Here is a 12,751-nt window from a genome sequence, read left to right on the forward strand (position 1 = left end):
AGGTCTCTGGCTCGTCCAGGCCACACTGGAGAGGCCCCATCCTGGAGGGGTGCCTGGGAATGGCCCAGTGGCCCAGTGTCGGTAGGGGGCAGTTTTGCAGACCCCTTTGGAGCCCTACCTCCATTCTCTCCTGAGGGCTTTTAAGCTTAAGATCTTGGATTCTTTTTCAGATCATTCTGGAAAACTATGCATACCCTGGGGTTCTTCTCATTGGCACTGATTCCCACACCCCCAATGGTGGTGGCCTGGGGGGCATCTGCATTGGAGTTGGGGGCGCTGATGCAGTGGACGTCATGGCTGGGATCCCCTGGGAGCTGAAGTGCCCCAAGGTGAGGGGTAGGGAAGGGCTCATTTCGGGGTGACAGCAGAGGGGTGGTTGGCGGGGGTGAATGGGAGATGTGGGACCCGAAAAGGATGAGAGAATAGGTCAGGCTCAGATCTCTTTGGGAAGGAGGCAGGGATAAATAAGCTGAATTCCAGCAGGTAGATTCCTGGTTGGAACATGGCACATGATACACAGGCCTGTAACTGCTTCCTTGCCCCACCTACTCAGGTGATCGGTGTGAAGCTGACAGGCTCACTCTCCGGTTGGACCTCACCCAAAGATGTGATCCTAAAGGTGGCGGGCATCCTCACAGTAAAAGGCGGCACGGGCGCGATTGTGGAGTACCACGGGCCTGGCATAGACTCCATCTCCTGCACTGGTGAGGAGGGCGGCCACGTGACATGGCTCTCAGCCTGTGCTGGGCCCAATGGGGCCTGTAGTTGAGCCGTAGAAGCGGTGAATGGCCTTCCCCTGAGGATCTGTCCAGTCAATTTGGGGACTTGGGATGGACACTTAGAGGTCGAGGGGAGACCTCACTGTCTAGTCCAGGTCCCTCATTAAACGGGAGACTGGGGCCCCTCAAGGACGACAGGTAACTTCCCTTAGGGGCTGAGCCAACTTGGCTGTGGCCCTGGGCTGCCTTGGGTGATCCAGAAGAACCTACAGAGGGTGGAGGTGGTGGTGGGAAGGGGAATCGGAGTCAGGGCTTCTGTCTCAAAGCAGCCGCATTCTCACATCTTCCCTTGGCTGGAGTTGGAACCTCACTCTCTTCCTTTGGATTAGAGACCGTCACTTGCTAGTCTCCAAGACCAGGTGGGAGCCAGCCCCTTCCTACTCATCACTCCTGGTGATCTGGCCCCAATGCCTGGGCCCTCAGAAATCCAGGTAGACTTGGAATGAACCTTAGAGATGGTTCAGTCCAGACTTCCCTAGGGGCCTCCCTCAGCTCCACAGCAGCCCCACAGAGCTACAGTTCAGCTGGCCCTTGTGTCCCTCCAGTGATGTGGGGCTCATTCTTATAAGTAGCCCTTACTACTGTTGGACAGCTCAGTTAGGAAGTTGGCAACAAGCCCAGACCCATGTCCCAGCAACCCCATGAGGCTGGAGTCCTGATAGCAGTCAGGGCATCTGTAGCCTTTCTAGTTCTGTGGGCGGTCTGTGGTCCAGGCAGTGGACGTCATTCCAGTCTTATTGCTGGAAAACTGCGGACCCAGAAACATTTCCACCGTGTTGTAGCTGAAACAGTGCAGGCCTGCACACCAGGCAGTCAGACCGAGACCTGCAGGCCACGCTGCATTTGCTCTGTGGCATGACCTTGGGCCTCTCTGAGCCAGTTCCCTTGCCTGCAGATGGACACAGTAACAACTGGGTGGTCTGGCCAGGTCAGCGTTCATTACATGGGGGCTGTCTAGTCTGCTGAGCGGGACAGCCAGGCCTAGAACTGGAACTTGGCTTGCAGGAGCTGAATCTTGTATCCCCTTCACTCTACCTAGCAGCCACCCTGAGAACCGGGACACCGAGCTCTGGCCCCGTGGCCTCTCTTCACTGGGCCTCATTTTAACCCTGGGCCACAGAGGCAGTGAGAGTGAGGGAAGAAATGATGCCAGCTCCCTGGTGTGAAGACGTGTGTGCACCTCTAGCAGGTGTGGGGGACCCTCGCCTAGCTGCACAGCCAGCCCCTTGGGCTCTGTTTCTCTACAGGCATGGCGACAATCTGCAACATGGGTGCAGAAATTGGGGCCACCACTTCGGTGTTTCCTTACAACCACAGGATGAAGAAGTACCTGAGCAAGACAGGCCGGGCAGGTGAGCCAGTGGGCGTCCTAAGTCCTAAGCCTGGTGTCTCCGGACTGGCTTCAGAGGCTCTGAGAAGCCTCTAACGGTCTGTGAGAGGTTATGTGTGTTACTGTTCCTGAGTGGGGTGTCTGTAGCTCTCATCAGCTTCTCAGTGGGTCTGGCATCTAAGTGTGAGATATCCCTGCCTCAGGATTGGAATTTAGTTTCCCCTGAAAGGGTGTCTGCATTCCGGTTCTTCTTGGCCTGGTCCCTGGTGCCCTCTGTGGGAGGCTCTGGAAATGACATGGATCTGCTTCTGTTTGTAATTCCTGCCCTGGCAGGGGGAGGAGGATAAAGGTCTGGAACAAGAACCACTTTGTAGGCCTCCCTCAGCAACTTCCCTGAGGTTTTAGTTTGGCTTCTTTGAAACCCAGAGTGGGAAATGGGTCCTGGGGGAGGAATTGTTGGAGCCTCTGAAGGGAGGTGAGCGAGGGTGATTGGTGGAGCCAGAGGCCAGGGGCCTGGGGGGGGAGTTTGTCACTTTGTTCCCAAGCTCTCCGCACACAGAGTCCTACCTGAAAGGCCCTTCCCTCGCTTTTATTATCAAGTAACTTCTTCTCCTTCTTTAAAAACTCAGTGCTTCTCATCTCCAGGAAGCCTTCCCTGACTCTGAGCCTCAGTCACTACTTCTCCCCTGTGTCCCCGTGTTCCTGCGTGCCTCTGTTGTATTATGTTGTGACTTCCGGCTCACTGATAGCTCCTTCGCTAGACGTGAGCTCCTCGAGGGCAGGAGCTGTGTCCTGTGCTGTTTGTTTTGTTTCTTTGTTTGCCCAGTCAGTGTCCAGGGCCTGGTGTTTGACAGGTGCCTGGTAGCTGGTTCATATGGATGGATGGGTGGGCGGGTGGATGGATGCATGGATGGATGGATGGATGCGCAGGTGGATGGATGGAGTCTCATGGCCAATTTCTGTTTTACATGCTTCAGTCTCCCTCCCTTGTTGATTTCAGACATTGCCAACCTTGCTGATGAATTCAAGGATCACTTGGTACCTGACCCTGGCTGCCATTATGACCAACTGATAGAAATTAACCTCAGCGAGGTGAGGAAGGGAGTTGGTTTCTGAGAGTGGGGGGTTCAGGCCCCGTCTGGGGACTTCTGGTGGGCCCTGGGGAGAGCCAGAGCAGGTCCCTGGCTGCACACCCAGCAGGGCTCTTGGGCTTTTGGTTCCCCAGTGTCCCTGCAAACTGCTGCCTGAATCAGTGGGGTGGGAGGGGCAGCAGGAAGGCTGTATGGCCAAGGGGAGAGTGGAGGTGGCTACTGCTGGTGATTCAGAAACGTTCAGTTGGCCCCCACCTCAGCTTTAGGAGAAGCCAGGATTTTGCCCTAGAGTTGTGAGAGTTCAGAGGGCAAAGCCTAAGATTCCCAAGCCTGAGCCTGGCACCCTGAGACCTGTAGGCCAGGGTGGCGTTTGGAAGGCCAGAGAAAGGGCAGTCTGGAGGAGCAGAAGCAGCAGAGCACAGCAGCCAAGGGTTTAGGCCCTGAAGCCAACCTGCATGAGTTCACATGTTGATTCTGCCACTTAAGCCTGCGACCTTGGGCAAGTTACTCAAGCACTGTGGGCCTCACTTCACAGTGTACCCAAGGCAGTCATGGGAACTGAATGAGCTAATCCGTGTAATAACAGTTGCTGACATTTATTGAGTGCTTACTGTGTGCCAGGCACTTCGTTAAGTGCTTCACGTTGATTGATAAGTATCGTCACATGTAAAGCATCTGGCTGTAAGATTCCAGAAGCACCATAGTATGGGAGGTAATGGGCTTAGGAAGCTGGCAACCTTGATTCATCCCATGCCTCTGCTATCGCCGAGCTATGTGACCTTGGGCAAAGCAGGCGCTCTGCCGTCTGCAGGCTGGAGATGACGAGCCGTGCGGGGTTGGAGAGATCCCAGGAGCTGCGGCACGTACAGTGCCTGTTGCTCGGGCGTTTCCTGGGTAGAGCTGTGAGAACAGTAGTTGGCCTCCCAGGCCCACCGTGACTTGGTGAGCAGGAGTGAGGCCGCCTCTGAAGAAGAGAGGCTGTCCACGCGCCAAGCTGGGTTCCCTCCCGTGCCTTTTCTTCCTCAGCTGAAGCCGCACATCAATGGGCCCTTCACCCCTGACCTGGCTCACCCTGTGGCAGAAGTGGGCAGTGTGGCAGAGAAGGAGGGGTGGCCCCTGGACATCCGAGTAGGTGAGCCACCCCCGCCCCCTGCCTCAGGGCCAGCGGTCCACCCAGGGCTGTGGGCTGTGGCCTGTGCTTACCGCGGGGCCCTTCCTGAATGGACCAGGCACTTTCTGAAGTAGTTGGTTTTTTTCTTATGGCTTTTTAAAGAAATTACTTTTTCTTGGTATAAAAGAAATAGAGGGATTTCCTGATGGTCCAGTGGTTAAGACTTCACCTTCCAGTGCAGAGGGTGCAGGTTCGATCCCTGGTTGGGGAGCTAAGATCCCACGTGTCTTGCGGCCAAAAAAAAACAAAACGTAAAACAGAAGCAATATTGTAACAAATTCAGTAAAGACTTCAAAAATGGTCCACATCAAGAAAATCTTCATAGAGTCTGTCATACAGAGTGAAGTAAGTCAGAAAGAGAAAAACAAATACTGTATGCTAACACATATATGTGGAACCTAAAAAAAAAAAAGAAAAAGAAAAGAAAATCTTCAAAAAAAAAAGAAAACAAATATATATCAGTGTAGAGAATATTGACAAATAAGAAGTATTTTAAAACACCCCTAATCTCCACCCTCAGCCAGAAGCAGCTCTAGAAGCTCTTTGACAGGATACTGTATTTCTGTGTACATGCACATACTGATGTGTGTAATTTTCTGTTTTACAAACACTTCCTCTCACCAACCATGACGACTGATTTTACTTTACATGCTTTACATATACGGACACACTGGCATGGTATCACTGTTGTCACAGTTTAGTGTGGCTGTGAAGCACATGAACCCAGGTGGCCTGGGTATGAATCTGACTCTGCCACTTCACAGCTGGGTGACCGAGAGCAAATCACATCACCTCCTGTGCCTCGGTTCCCCAGGTGTAAAACGAGGGTGATACTGTACTTACCCGTTAAAATTGCTGGGAAGTGGGACGAGTTAATGTGTGGTAAGAGCTTTCGGTGGTGCCTGGCATGAAGTGCTATACAATGTGTTCAGCCTTATGAGTTGAAGTAAATAAAAACAAATCTTTGGTAGCTTAAAATTAGAAACTAAATTGCTGAGCTGGTGAGAGAGACTGTCTCTGTCTATAGACAGTGTGATGTCATCCAGTCTTTATTGACTTTCTGAATAACTGTGATAGACTTTCCTTTTTCTGATTTATTTACTTAATTAATTTACGTTTTTGGCTGTGTTGGGTCTTTGTTGCTGCGTGCGGGCTTTCTCTAGTTGCGGCGAGCAGGGGCTACTCTTCGTTGCGGTGCGTGGGCTTCTCATTGCAGTGGCTTCTCTTATTATGGAGCACGGGCTCTAGGCGCGCGGGCCTTAGTAGTTGTGGCACGCGGGCTTCAGTAGTTGGGGCTCGTGGGCTCTAGAGTGCAGGCTCAGTAGTTGTGGCACAGGGGCTTAGTTGCTTCGCAGCATATGGAATCTTCCCGGACCAGGGCTCGATCCCGTGTCCCCTGCGTTGGCAGGCGGATTCTTAACCACTGTGCTACCAGGGAAGCCAGACTTTTTAAAAATAATTCTTTTTCCCCTGATTATAAACCAACTAGAAAGCCAGAGAATACTACAAAGTATAAGAGAAGAAAATTGGCCTATAGGCCCTCACCAGGCAGCAGTCATGTAAGTGTCTCAGTGTGGGCCTGCTGATGTGCATACACATGCAGACTGTACTACTGTAAGAGTGGCTTGTACTGCTTCCACGCATGTTCAGTGTCGTGTTCACTGGCCTCATCTTCTTCCCTTAAATGGCTGGGTCAAGAGGAGCTTATCCTTTACTCTTAAACAGCTAGGTAGTTTGCTTCCAACGTGTCTCTGTTGGAAGCAGAGTTGGTGAACTCTTGACCAGACCTGGATCATTTGCGGTCAGGTGGAGAGCTCTGGTTACTCTCTCCTCCTGACTCCCGGCCTCACCACCTATGATGCACCAGGTCTGATTGGCAGCTGTACCAACTCCAGCTACGAGGACATGGGGCGTTCAGCTGCTGTGGCCAAGCAGGCACTGGCTCATGGACTCAAGTGCAAGTCGCAGTTCACCATCACGCCAGGCTCTGAGCAGATCCGTGCCACCATTGAGCGGGACGGCTACGTGAGTGCCCACGCATCCCGCCCCTGGCTCCCCCACCCCACTGCTGAGTAACGTGGCTTCAGGGCAGAACAAACCACAGCCTTGTAGGCAGGGGCTGGGACAGGCCCCAGGGTTCCCATCAGCTATTCATCCCTCAGGCTGCTGAACCACCCTTTCCCATCAGCTGCCAGCCTGCCCCTGACAACTCCCTGTCCTCTGTCCCTGCTGCAGGCACAGATCCTGAGGGACGTGGGTGGCATTGTCCTGGCCAATGCCTGTGGCCCCTGCATTGGCCAGTGGGACAGGTGAGAAGCACGATTTTCTTTTTTCTCTCTTGCGGTACACAGGCCTCTCACTGTTGTGGCCTCTCCCGTTGCTGAGCACAGGCTCCGAACGCGCAGGCTCAGCGGGCATGGCTCACGGGCCCAGCCGCTCTGCGGCATGTGGGATCTTCCTGGATCGGGGCACGAACCCGTGTCCCCTGCATCGGGAGGCGGACTCTCAACCACTGCACCACCAGGGAAGCCCCAGAAGCACGATTTTGATAGGACGGCCCTTTATGTCCTGGGGTACAGAGCCCCAGATGTTGAGGGGAGATGTCATTGAAGTGACAACTCTCAGCCCAAGGCCTCTAGCTTTGGGGCTGTTGCACATTAGAAGACTTTTCCAGGAAGGACTGGAAAGTTGGGCTGGAAGTAAAGAGGAAGAGCCTCCAGCAGCACTGAGTGGCCACCTGGACGAGCCTGCGGTGGCAGGAAGAAGCCAGGGGGCCTCATCGTAATGCACACAGTGGTGACCTCTGATGCAGCCTCTTGAAAGGAAGCAGTGCCCGGGTCAGGAAACTCTGGCCTTGGTCTGGCCTCTGTCTTACGTGTGGTCTCAAGCAAACCTCAGTGATGCCCGAGGTTCCCTCTTGCTCTGTGTGTGTGAGTTCTGGGAGGAGGTGACCCTTTCAGGGTCTTTCCAGTTCCCCCTCCTCTGCCATGAGCTAGGCAGGATGGGCCAGGTGGCAAGGCCAGACATCCCTAACTCTGTCTCCTCTGACCTGGCAGAAAGGACATCAAGAAGGGGGAGAAGAACACCATCGTCACCTCCTACAACAGGAACTTCACAGGCCGCAATGATGCAAACCCCGAGACCCATGCCTTTGTCACATCCCCTGAGGTGAGACTCTGCCAGGCCCGGCCCTAACCTGGGACGGCCTCTCGGGGCCCTGCTGCTGGCCGGTCAGGGGAGTAGGGGCACTGGGGAAGGCCATCTGACCCCGCAGGGCTGCTGAGGGAGGCTTGGCATCGCAGGGCAAGGGACTGTTAGGGCAGAAACCAAGAGCCATAAACCTTGCCGGCCCCAGGCGTCCAGCTCCCTTGGTGCCCCCCGCCTGGCTCCGCTCAGTGGCAGGAGCCTGAGGTCTCATTTAGCACAGTTGCGATGGTGAGCAGGAGCCTTAGCATCACCTGGGGACAGAAGGCAGCCCACCTCCACCCAGCCCTATGGCCTTGACCCTGTCGCTCCCCTCCTCTGTGCCCCAGGGTCCTGTCGGCGGCCCAGGAGCAGCACAGGAGTTGCTCGCACTGTCCCTGAGCCGGGAGGGAGGCCGCTGTCATGGTGAACAGCCACTGAGCCACGTACTCCGGGCACTTAGTGGTTGTCCGCACTTGGCCAGTCTTTTGTAACTTGGTTTTTTGAATGAGTGTTCCAGAAATACTTTTGTGAAGAAACGGCCCTTTCCATGTTTTCAGTGCCCATTAAGGAACATTTTCACTGCAGCCGCATTTCTGGCCTCTCTGGGTCCAGCACTGACCCTGGTCGAGGGGGCTCTGAGGTCAGGCCCCAGTGGGGGTGGTAGAGGCCAGATTACCCTTGGGGTCATGAGTCCCCTGCGGGCCCAATGGCCCTGGTCCCAGGGAGATTCCTACAGCTCCCGCCTCTAAGGGGAAGAGTGGTCTGTGGAGAATCTGGAAATTTCCTGGGCTCCAGCTCAGTTTTGGTCTCTGCTGAGGTGGAGGAACAGGAGTGGAGTTTGGTGCCGACTGACAAACTGGCCGCCTCCGTTTCAGATTGTCACAGCCCTGGCCATTGCTGGCACCCTCAAGTTCAACCCAGATACTGACTTCCTGACGGGCAAGGATGGCAAGAAGTTCAAGCTGGAGGCTCCAGACGCAGATGAGCTTCCCCGAGCGGTGAGCAGGCACCACCACGGCCACCTGTCCTGCACGCCCGTCTCGGCCTGGGCCTCAGGGCCGCTGTGTGGCTGAGACACTTCCTGCCCAGGAGGGACGCTCACTGTCTGTGAGAGTGAAGCGGCCGTGTTCACCGGGAGAGAGCGGCTTGGTGCTCGGGGGAGCTTGCCTTCCGTGAGAGCCTTTCCGAATGGGGGCTGAGGGGCTGGCACCCAATGTGCCCTGTCCCCTGCTGCAGGAGTTCGATCCTGGACAGGACACCTACCAGCACCCCCCTAAGGACAGCAGCGGGCAGCGGGTGGACGTGAGTCCCACCAGCCAGCGTCTGCAGCTCCTGGAGCCTTTTGACAAGTGGGACGGCAAAGACCTGGAGGACCTGCAGATCCTCATCAAGGTCAGTGGCATGGGGACAGGGAAGACAGCCCTGCTGCCAGGGCACCCTCCCTTGATTGGTAGGAAGGGCCGTGAAACCACACGTTCTCCCATGGACCATGGTGGAGGACACAGTCAAGATTAGGGTGGGGGCAGGAAGGGAGGTTTGGCTGCAGAGGAGTGAGGGCATCTGTGTCCCCTCTTCCACTGCCCCGTGCTGGGCAGAACTGAGTCTGGCCAGCTGCTGTCTGAGGCCCTCAGCAGTCCTGCTCCAGCTGGTGAGGCCCACCTCCAGTGGGTGTGGGTAGTGAATGCAGCACAGGGAGGGCAAGATGGGCACATGTGACCCTGCACAGCCAGGTCTCCACACGTCTGGCTTGCAAGACAAGCTCCGGAAGACGTCATTTCCTCTGTTCCCACAGTTGAGCATCGGGGGTATATGGCCTGTGTTTGGGAGCTGAGCAGACAAGCTCTTGTGGTACAGCCAGAGGCCTCAGACCCATGTCACACGTGCATTATGCTGTTAACTGTGGGGTCTCCAGGCAGTGTCACAGCCAATATTAGGCCCACGTGGTAGATGAAACTGATCAGTCACTAGCCAGAACCCAGACACATCCCTGGGCTCCTCTCTGTGTCGCTGGTCTTCCAGCCTGGGCATCTCCTACCTGGGGGCCTAGGTCTAAAGGGTGAGTGAGCAGACATACGTGTCCTCCATGTCCAGACTCCTCTACCCCCTCTGAGGGGTGGGTGACAGCCTTGCCTGAGCCCTCTTGGCCAGAGTGGTGACGCCAAAACGGTAGACCCTGTGTCACAGCCCGACATCCTTCTCGTGTCCCCATCCCCGGGTCCCGCTGCCTGCCTCGAGAGGGCCTCTCCCTTCATCTGCCACTCAGAGGCCCTGCCACGACCTCTGTTCTCTCTGCTCACCCACCCCAGGTCAAAGGGAAGTGTACCACTGACCACATCTCGGCTGCTGGCCCCTGGCTCAAGTTCCGTGGGCACCTGGACAACATCTCCAATAATCTGCTCATCGGTGCCATCAACATCGAAAATGGCAAGGCCAACTCTGTGCGCAATGCCGTCACCCAGGAGTTTGGTCCCGTCCCTGACACTGCCCGCTACTACAAGGTGGGTTGGTGGGGGTTAGGGATGGGGGTCCTCTGGCACCTCCTGGTGGCTGCATGGGGCAGTGGGTGGTTCAGGGACAGGGGGAGTCCATACCAGTAACTCTGCAGTTGAATAGTGTCCCAGTGCCACGGAGGCAGTCCCATGTCTGTCACCCCCACTGCCCTGGGCTCTCCCCGACACTGTGCCCCCCACTCACGCCTGCCTCCAGGCTGAGTGCTGATGGGGAGTGGTCGCACCTTCCCAGGCCCACTGCAGACAGCCAGGGCCCGTGTCTCATCACATGTCTTCCCAGGGCCTGGTTTGGGCCAGATTCACCTCTAACTTCACCTGTCCTTGGGGAGCAGGTGAGGAGGGGACTCTCTAGCTCCTTGACCTATGAGCCTTAGGAAGCCCGAGGACTGTGCAGGAGGGGGGCCAGTGCCCTCCTCTCCCTCATAAACTCGCTCCTTACTTTCCTGACAGGCACATGGCATCCGGTGGGTGGTGATCGGAGATGAGAACTACGGCGAGGGCTCGAGCCGGGAGCACGCGGCACTGGAGCCTCGCCACCTCGGGGGCCGGGCCATCATCACCAAGAGCTTCGCCAGGATCCACGGTGAGCTGGCGCGCCATCCCAGCCCCGTCCGCCTCCCCTCGCTGGCAGCCCAAGGTTCCTCAACCTGCCAGTGGCCCAGTGGGGCCTGGAGCCACACGCCTGGTTCCTAGGGCGTGTCGGCAGCTCATTTTCCACCATCACCAGCCTCCAGCCTCTGCCCCTTCAGGTTTGCGTGGATTCTGACACCCACGGCTTCCCACCTCTAGCATGTGCTGGTCTTGCTTCCAAACTTGTAGCAGTTGAAATCCAGGGCACGTGGTCAAAGGATTGTCTCTGATTGTCGGAGGCCTCAGGAAACACAGGCACCAAAGCACACTTGCATAGGGCCCCACATCACTGGGAGTGCGCCACCTTGGTCCTCGTAGTCAATGCCCCAGGTTTGTCCCCATGTGGCAGGACTAGGGGTGCCTCTCCCAGAGCCTTAACTAGACTTGGTTGGTGAGGTTCCTCACAAAAGGAACCTGCCGTGTATGGACTGAGTGTGCCCTCTGCCTTCTAGAAACCAACCTGAAGAAGCAGGGTCTACTGCCCCTCACCTTCGCTGACCCAGCTGACTACAACAAGATTCACCCTGTGGACAAGCTGACCATCCAGGGCCTGAAGGACTTTACCCCTGGCAAGGTAGGGGACCAGGGAAGGAGGTGGACCAGCCAGCCCATTTCCCCCAGGGCCCTCCTAAGAGGGGAGGGGAATGGAGGGGGCAGACACCTTGGTTACCCTCCTTCTAAACCTGGCCCTACCTGCACCTCCTCCCATGAGCCTCTGTTCCAGCTAGAAGGGCCCCTAAATTCTCCAGGTAACCCCCCTAGAGAGGGAAGGAAATGCCTTCCCATAGATGAGGGTAGAGCCAGTTCAGGCCCTCCTACCGTCCACTCAGTAGCCCAGGCTTGGCACTCAGAGGCCAACAGCCCATGCCCGGCAGGACCTTCTTGGCCCCAGGAGTTAAGCCATCTAGGTCTTACCATGGCCACCTAGGCCCAGACCTGGCCTAGGATTTGGTTCGCCTTGCTGGCCCCAAGGACCCAGAGCATTGACCCACCCTCCTGACCCTCTACCAGAACCGAGGGCCGTGTTCCCAAGAGCCAGGCCACCCACACCTGCCTCCCTCCCCCTCCTCCTCCCAGCCCCTGAAATGCATCATCAAGCACCCCAACGGGACCCAGGAGACCATCCTCCTGAACCACACCTTCAACGAGACCCAGATCGAGTGGTTCCGCGCTGGCAGTGCTCTGAACAGAATGAAGGAGCTGCAGCAGAAGTAAGGTCCGCTCTGCCACCAGCGCCCGCCCGTCCTGCTCCTCGGACCCAGCTCCGGTGTCACAAGTGCAGTTCTGCGTCACCAGAACCGGATCTGATCCGATCCAGCCGTGGCTTCGCTCACCACCGAGATGGTGTGGCCAGGCCTCCTGGCCTCTCTTCCCTCCGCCCATGGAGCGACCCACAGGTGGGGGTGGGGAGGTTCTTAAAATAACGTATCAACCCCCCACCTTCCTGTTTTTAGTTTGGTTCAGATCTTGAGCAGCTTTGGGCAACTGTATTTATTTTTAACGACAGACTCCCATCTAAAGTTTTTCTCCTGCATGATCATTTCACTGGTGGCTGAAGGGTTCGAAAGATCCTTTTGCTCTTCTAAGGAAAATAAGAATCCAGATTCAGTGAGTGTTCCTTTGTGAGTGATGGTGTCTGTGCTGTTACCAACTCTAGCCTGTGGGGCGGGGGGTCCTTCACAGCCAGAGTCAGTGGACGCCGACAGCCACGCCACAGCCGGACCCATCACCAGACTTCCCACTTTCCTTCCCGCCCTGCTTCTGCCTGCAGCCTCTCCTCCCCACGCCCACACATTCCAGTAGTTTCCCCAATGGGGGCGGGGGGGTTGGCCCAAGATGCAGCCCCCACTTCCCCTGGACATCGAGTTGCCTTTCAAATGCCCAGAGAGTGTCTGTTTTACAGACAGACCACCACGTCCAAGGTCACAGCTAGTCCATATGTGTACTGCTCCCTAGTTTTTAGTACAGGGCGGCCGCAGGCACTGCTCTGCAACTGCTCCTCTCCCTGGAGCACTGCCCACTGGCACTACTCATACCTCCACGGCCCTGTGTCC

General features: G+C 56.3%; 1 protein-coding gene across 7 annotated transcripts in view; it reads left to right on the forward strand.

The window, feature by feature from the left end:
• The window catches only part of ACO2 (aconitase 2), a 69,008-nt gene extending 56,693 nt beyond the window's left edge, over positions 1 to 12,315 (forward strand). For 6 of the 7 annotated variants that reach the window (XM_027107800.1, XM_027107801.1, XM_027107802.1 and 3 more), the window contains 14 exons: positions 171 to 329; positions 554 to 704; positions 2,027 to 2,131; positions 3,110 to 3,201; positions 4,227 to 4,332; positions 6,239 to 6,396; positions 6,607 to 6,680; positions 7,428 to 7,539; positions 8,433 to 8,555; positions 8,794 to 8,949; positions 9,864 to 10,055; positions 10,518 to 10,650; positions 11,150 to 11,271; positions 11,775 to 12,315. In XM_027107800.1, the coding sequence (XP_026963601.1) occupies positions 171 to 329; positions 554 to 704; positions 2,027 to 2,131; positions 3,110 to 3,201; positions 4,227 to 4,332; positions 6,239 to 6,396; positions 6,607 to 6,680; positions 7,428 to 7,539; positions 8,433 to 8,555; positions 8,794 to 8,949; positions 9,864 to 10,055; positions 10,518 to 10,650; positions 11,150 to 11,271; positions 11,775 to 11,912 (1,821 nt within the window). In that variant the 3' untranslated portion in view covers positions 11,913 to 12,315. The remainder of the gene's footprint in view (positions 1 to 170; positions 330 to 553; positions 705 to 2,026; positions 2,132 to 3,109; positions 3,202 to 4,226; positions 4,333 to 6,238; positions 6,397 to 6,606; positions 6,681 to 7,427; positions 7,540 to 8,432; positions 8,556 to 8,793; positions 8,950 to 9,863; positions 10,056 to 10,517; positions 10,651 to 11,149; positions 11,272 to 11,774) is intronic. The other variant, XM_027107796.1, reaches the window with a different exon arrangement.
• Positions 12,316 to 12,751: the final 436 nt, after the last annotated feature.

This window comes from Aethalodelphis obliquidens, unplaced genomic scaffold, assembly GCF_003676395.1.
Source record: "Aethalodelphis obliquidens isolate GAN/ISIS:26980383/991018 unplaced genomic scaffold, ASM367639v1 scaffold8, whole genome shotgun sequence".
Lineage (NCBI taxonomy): Eukaryota > Metazoa > Chordata > Mammalia > Artiodactyla > Delphinidae > Aethalodelphis > Aethalodelphis obliquidens.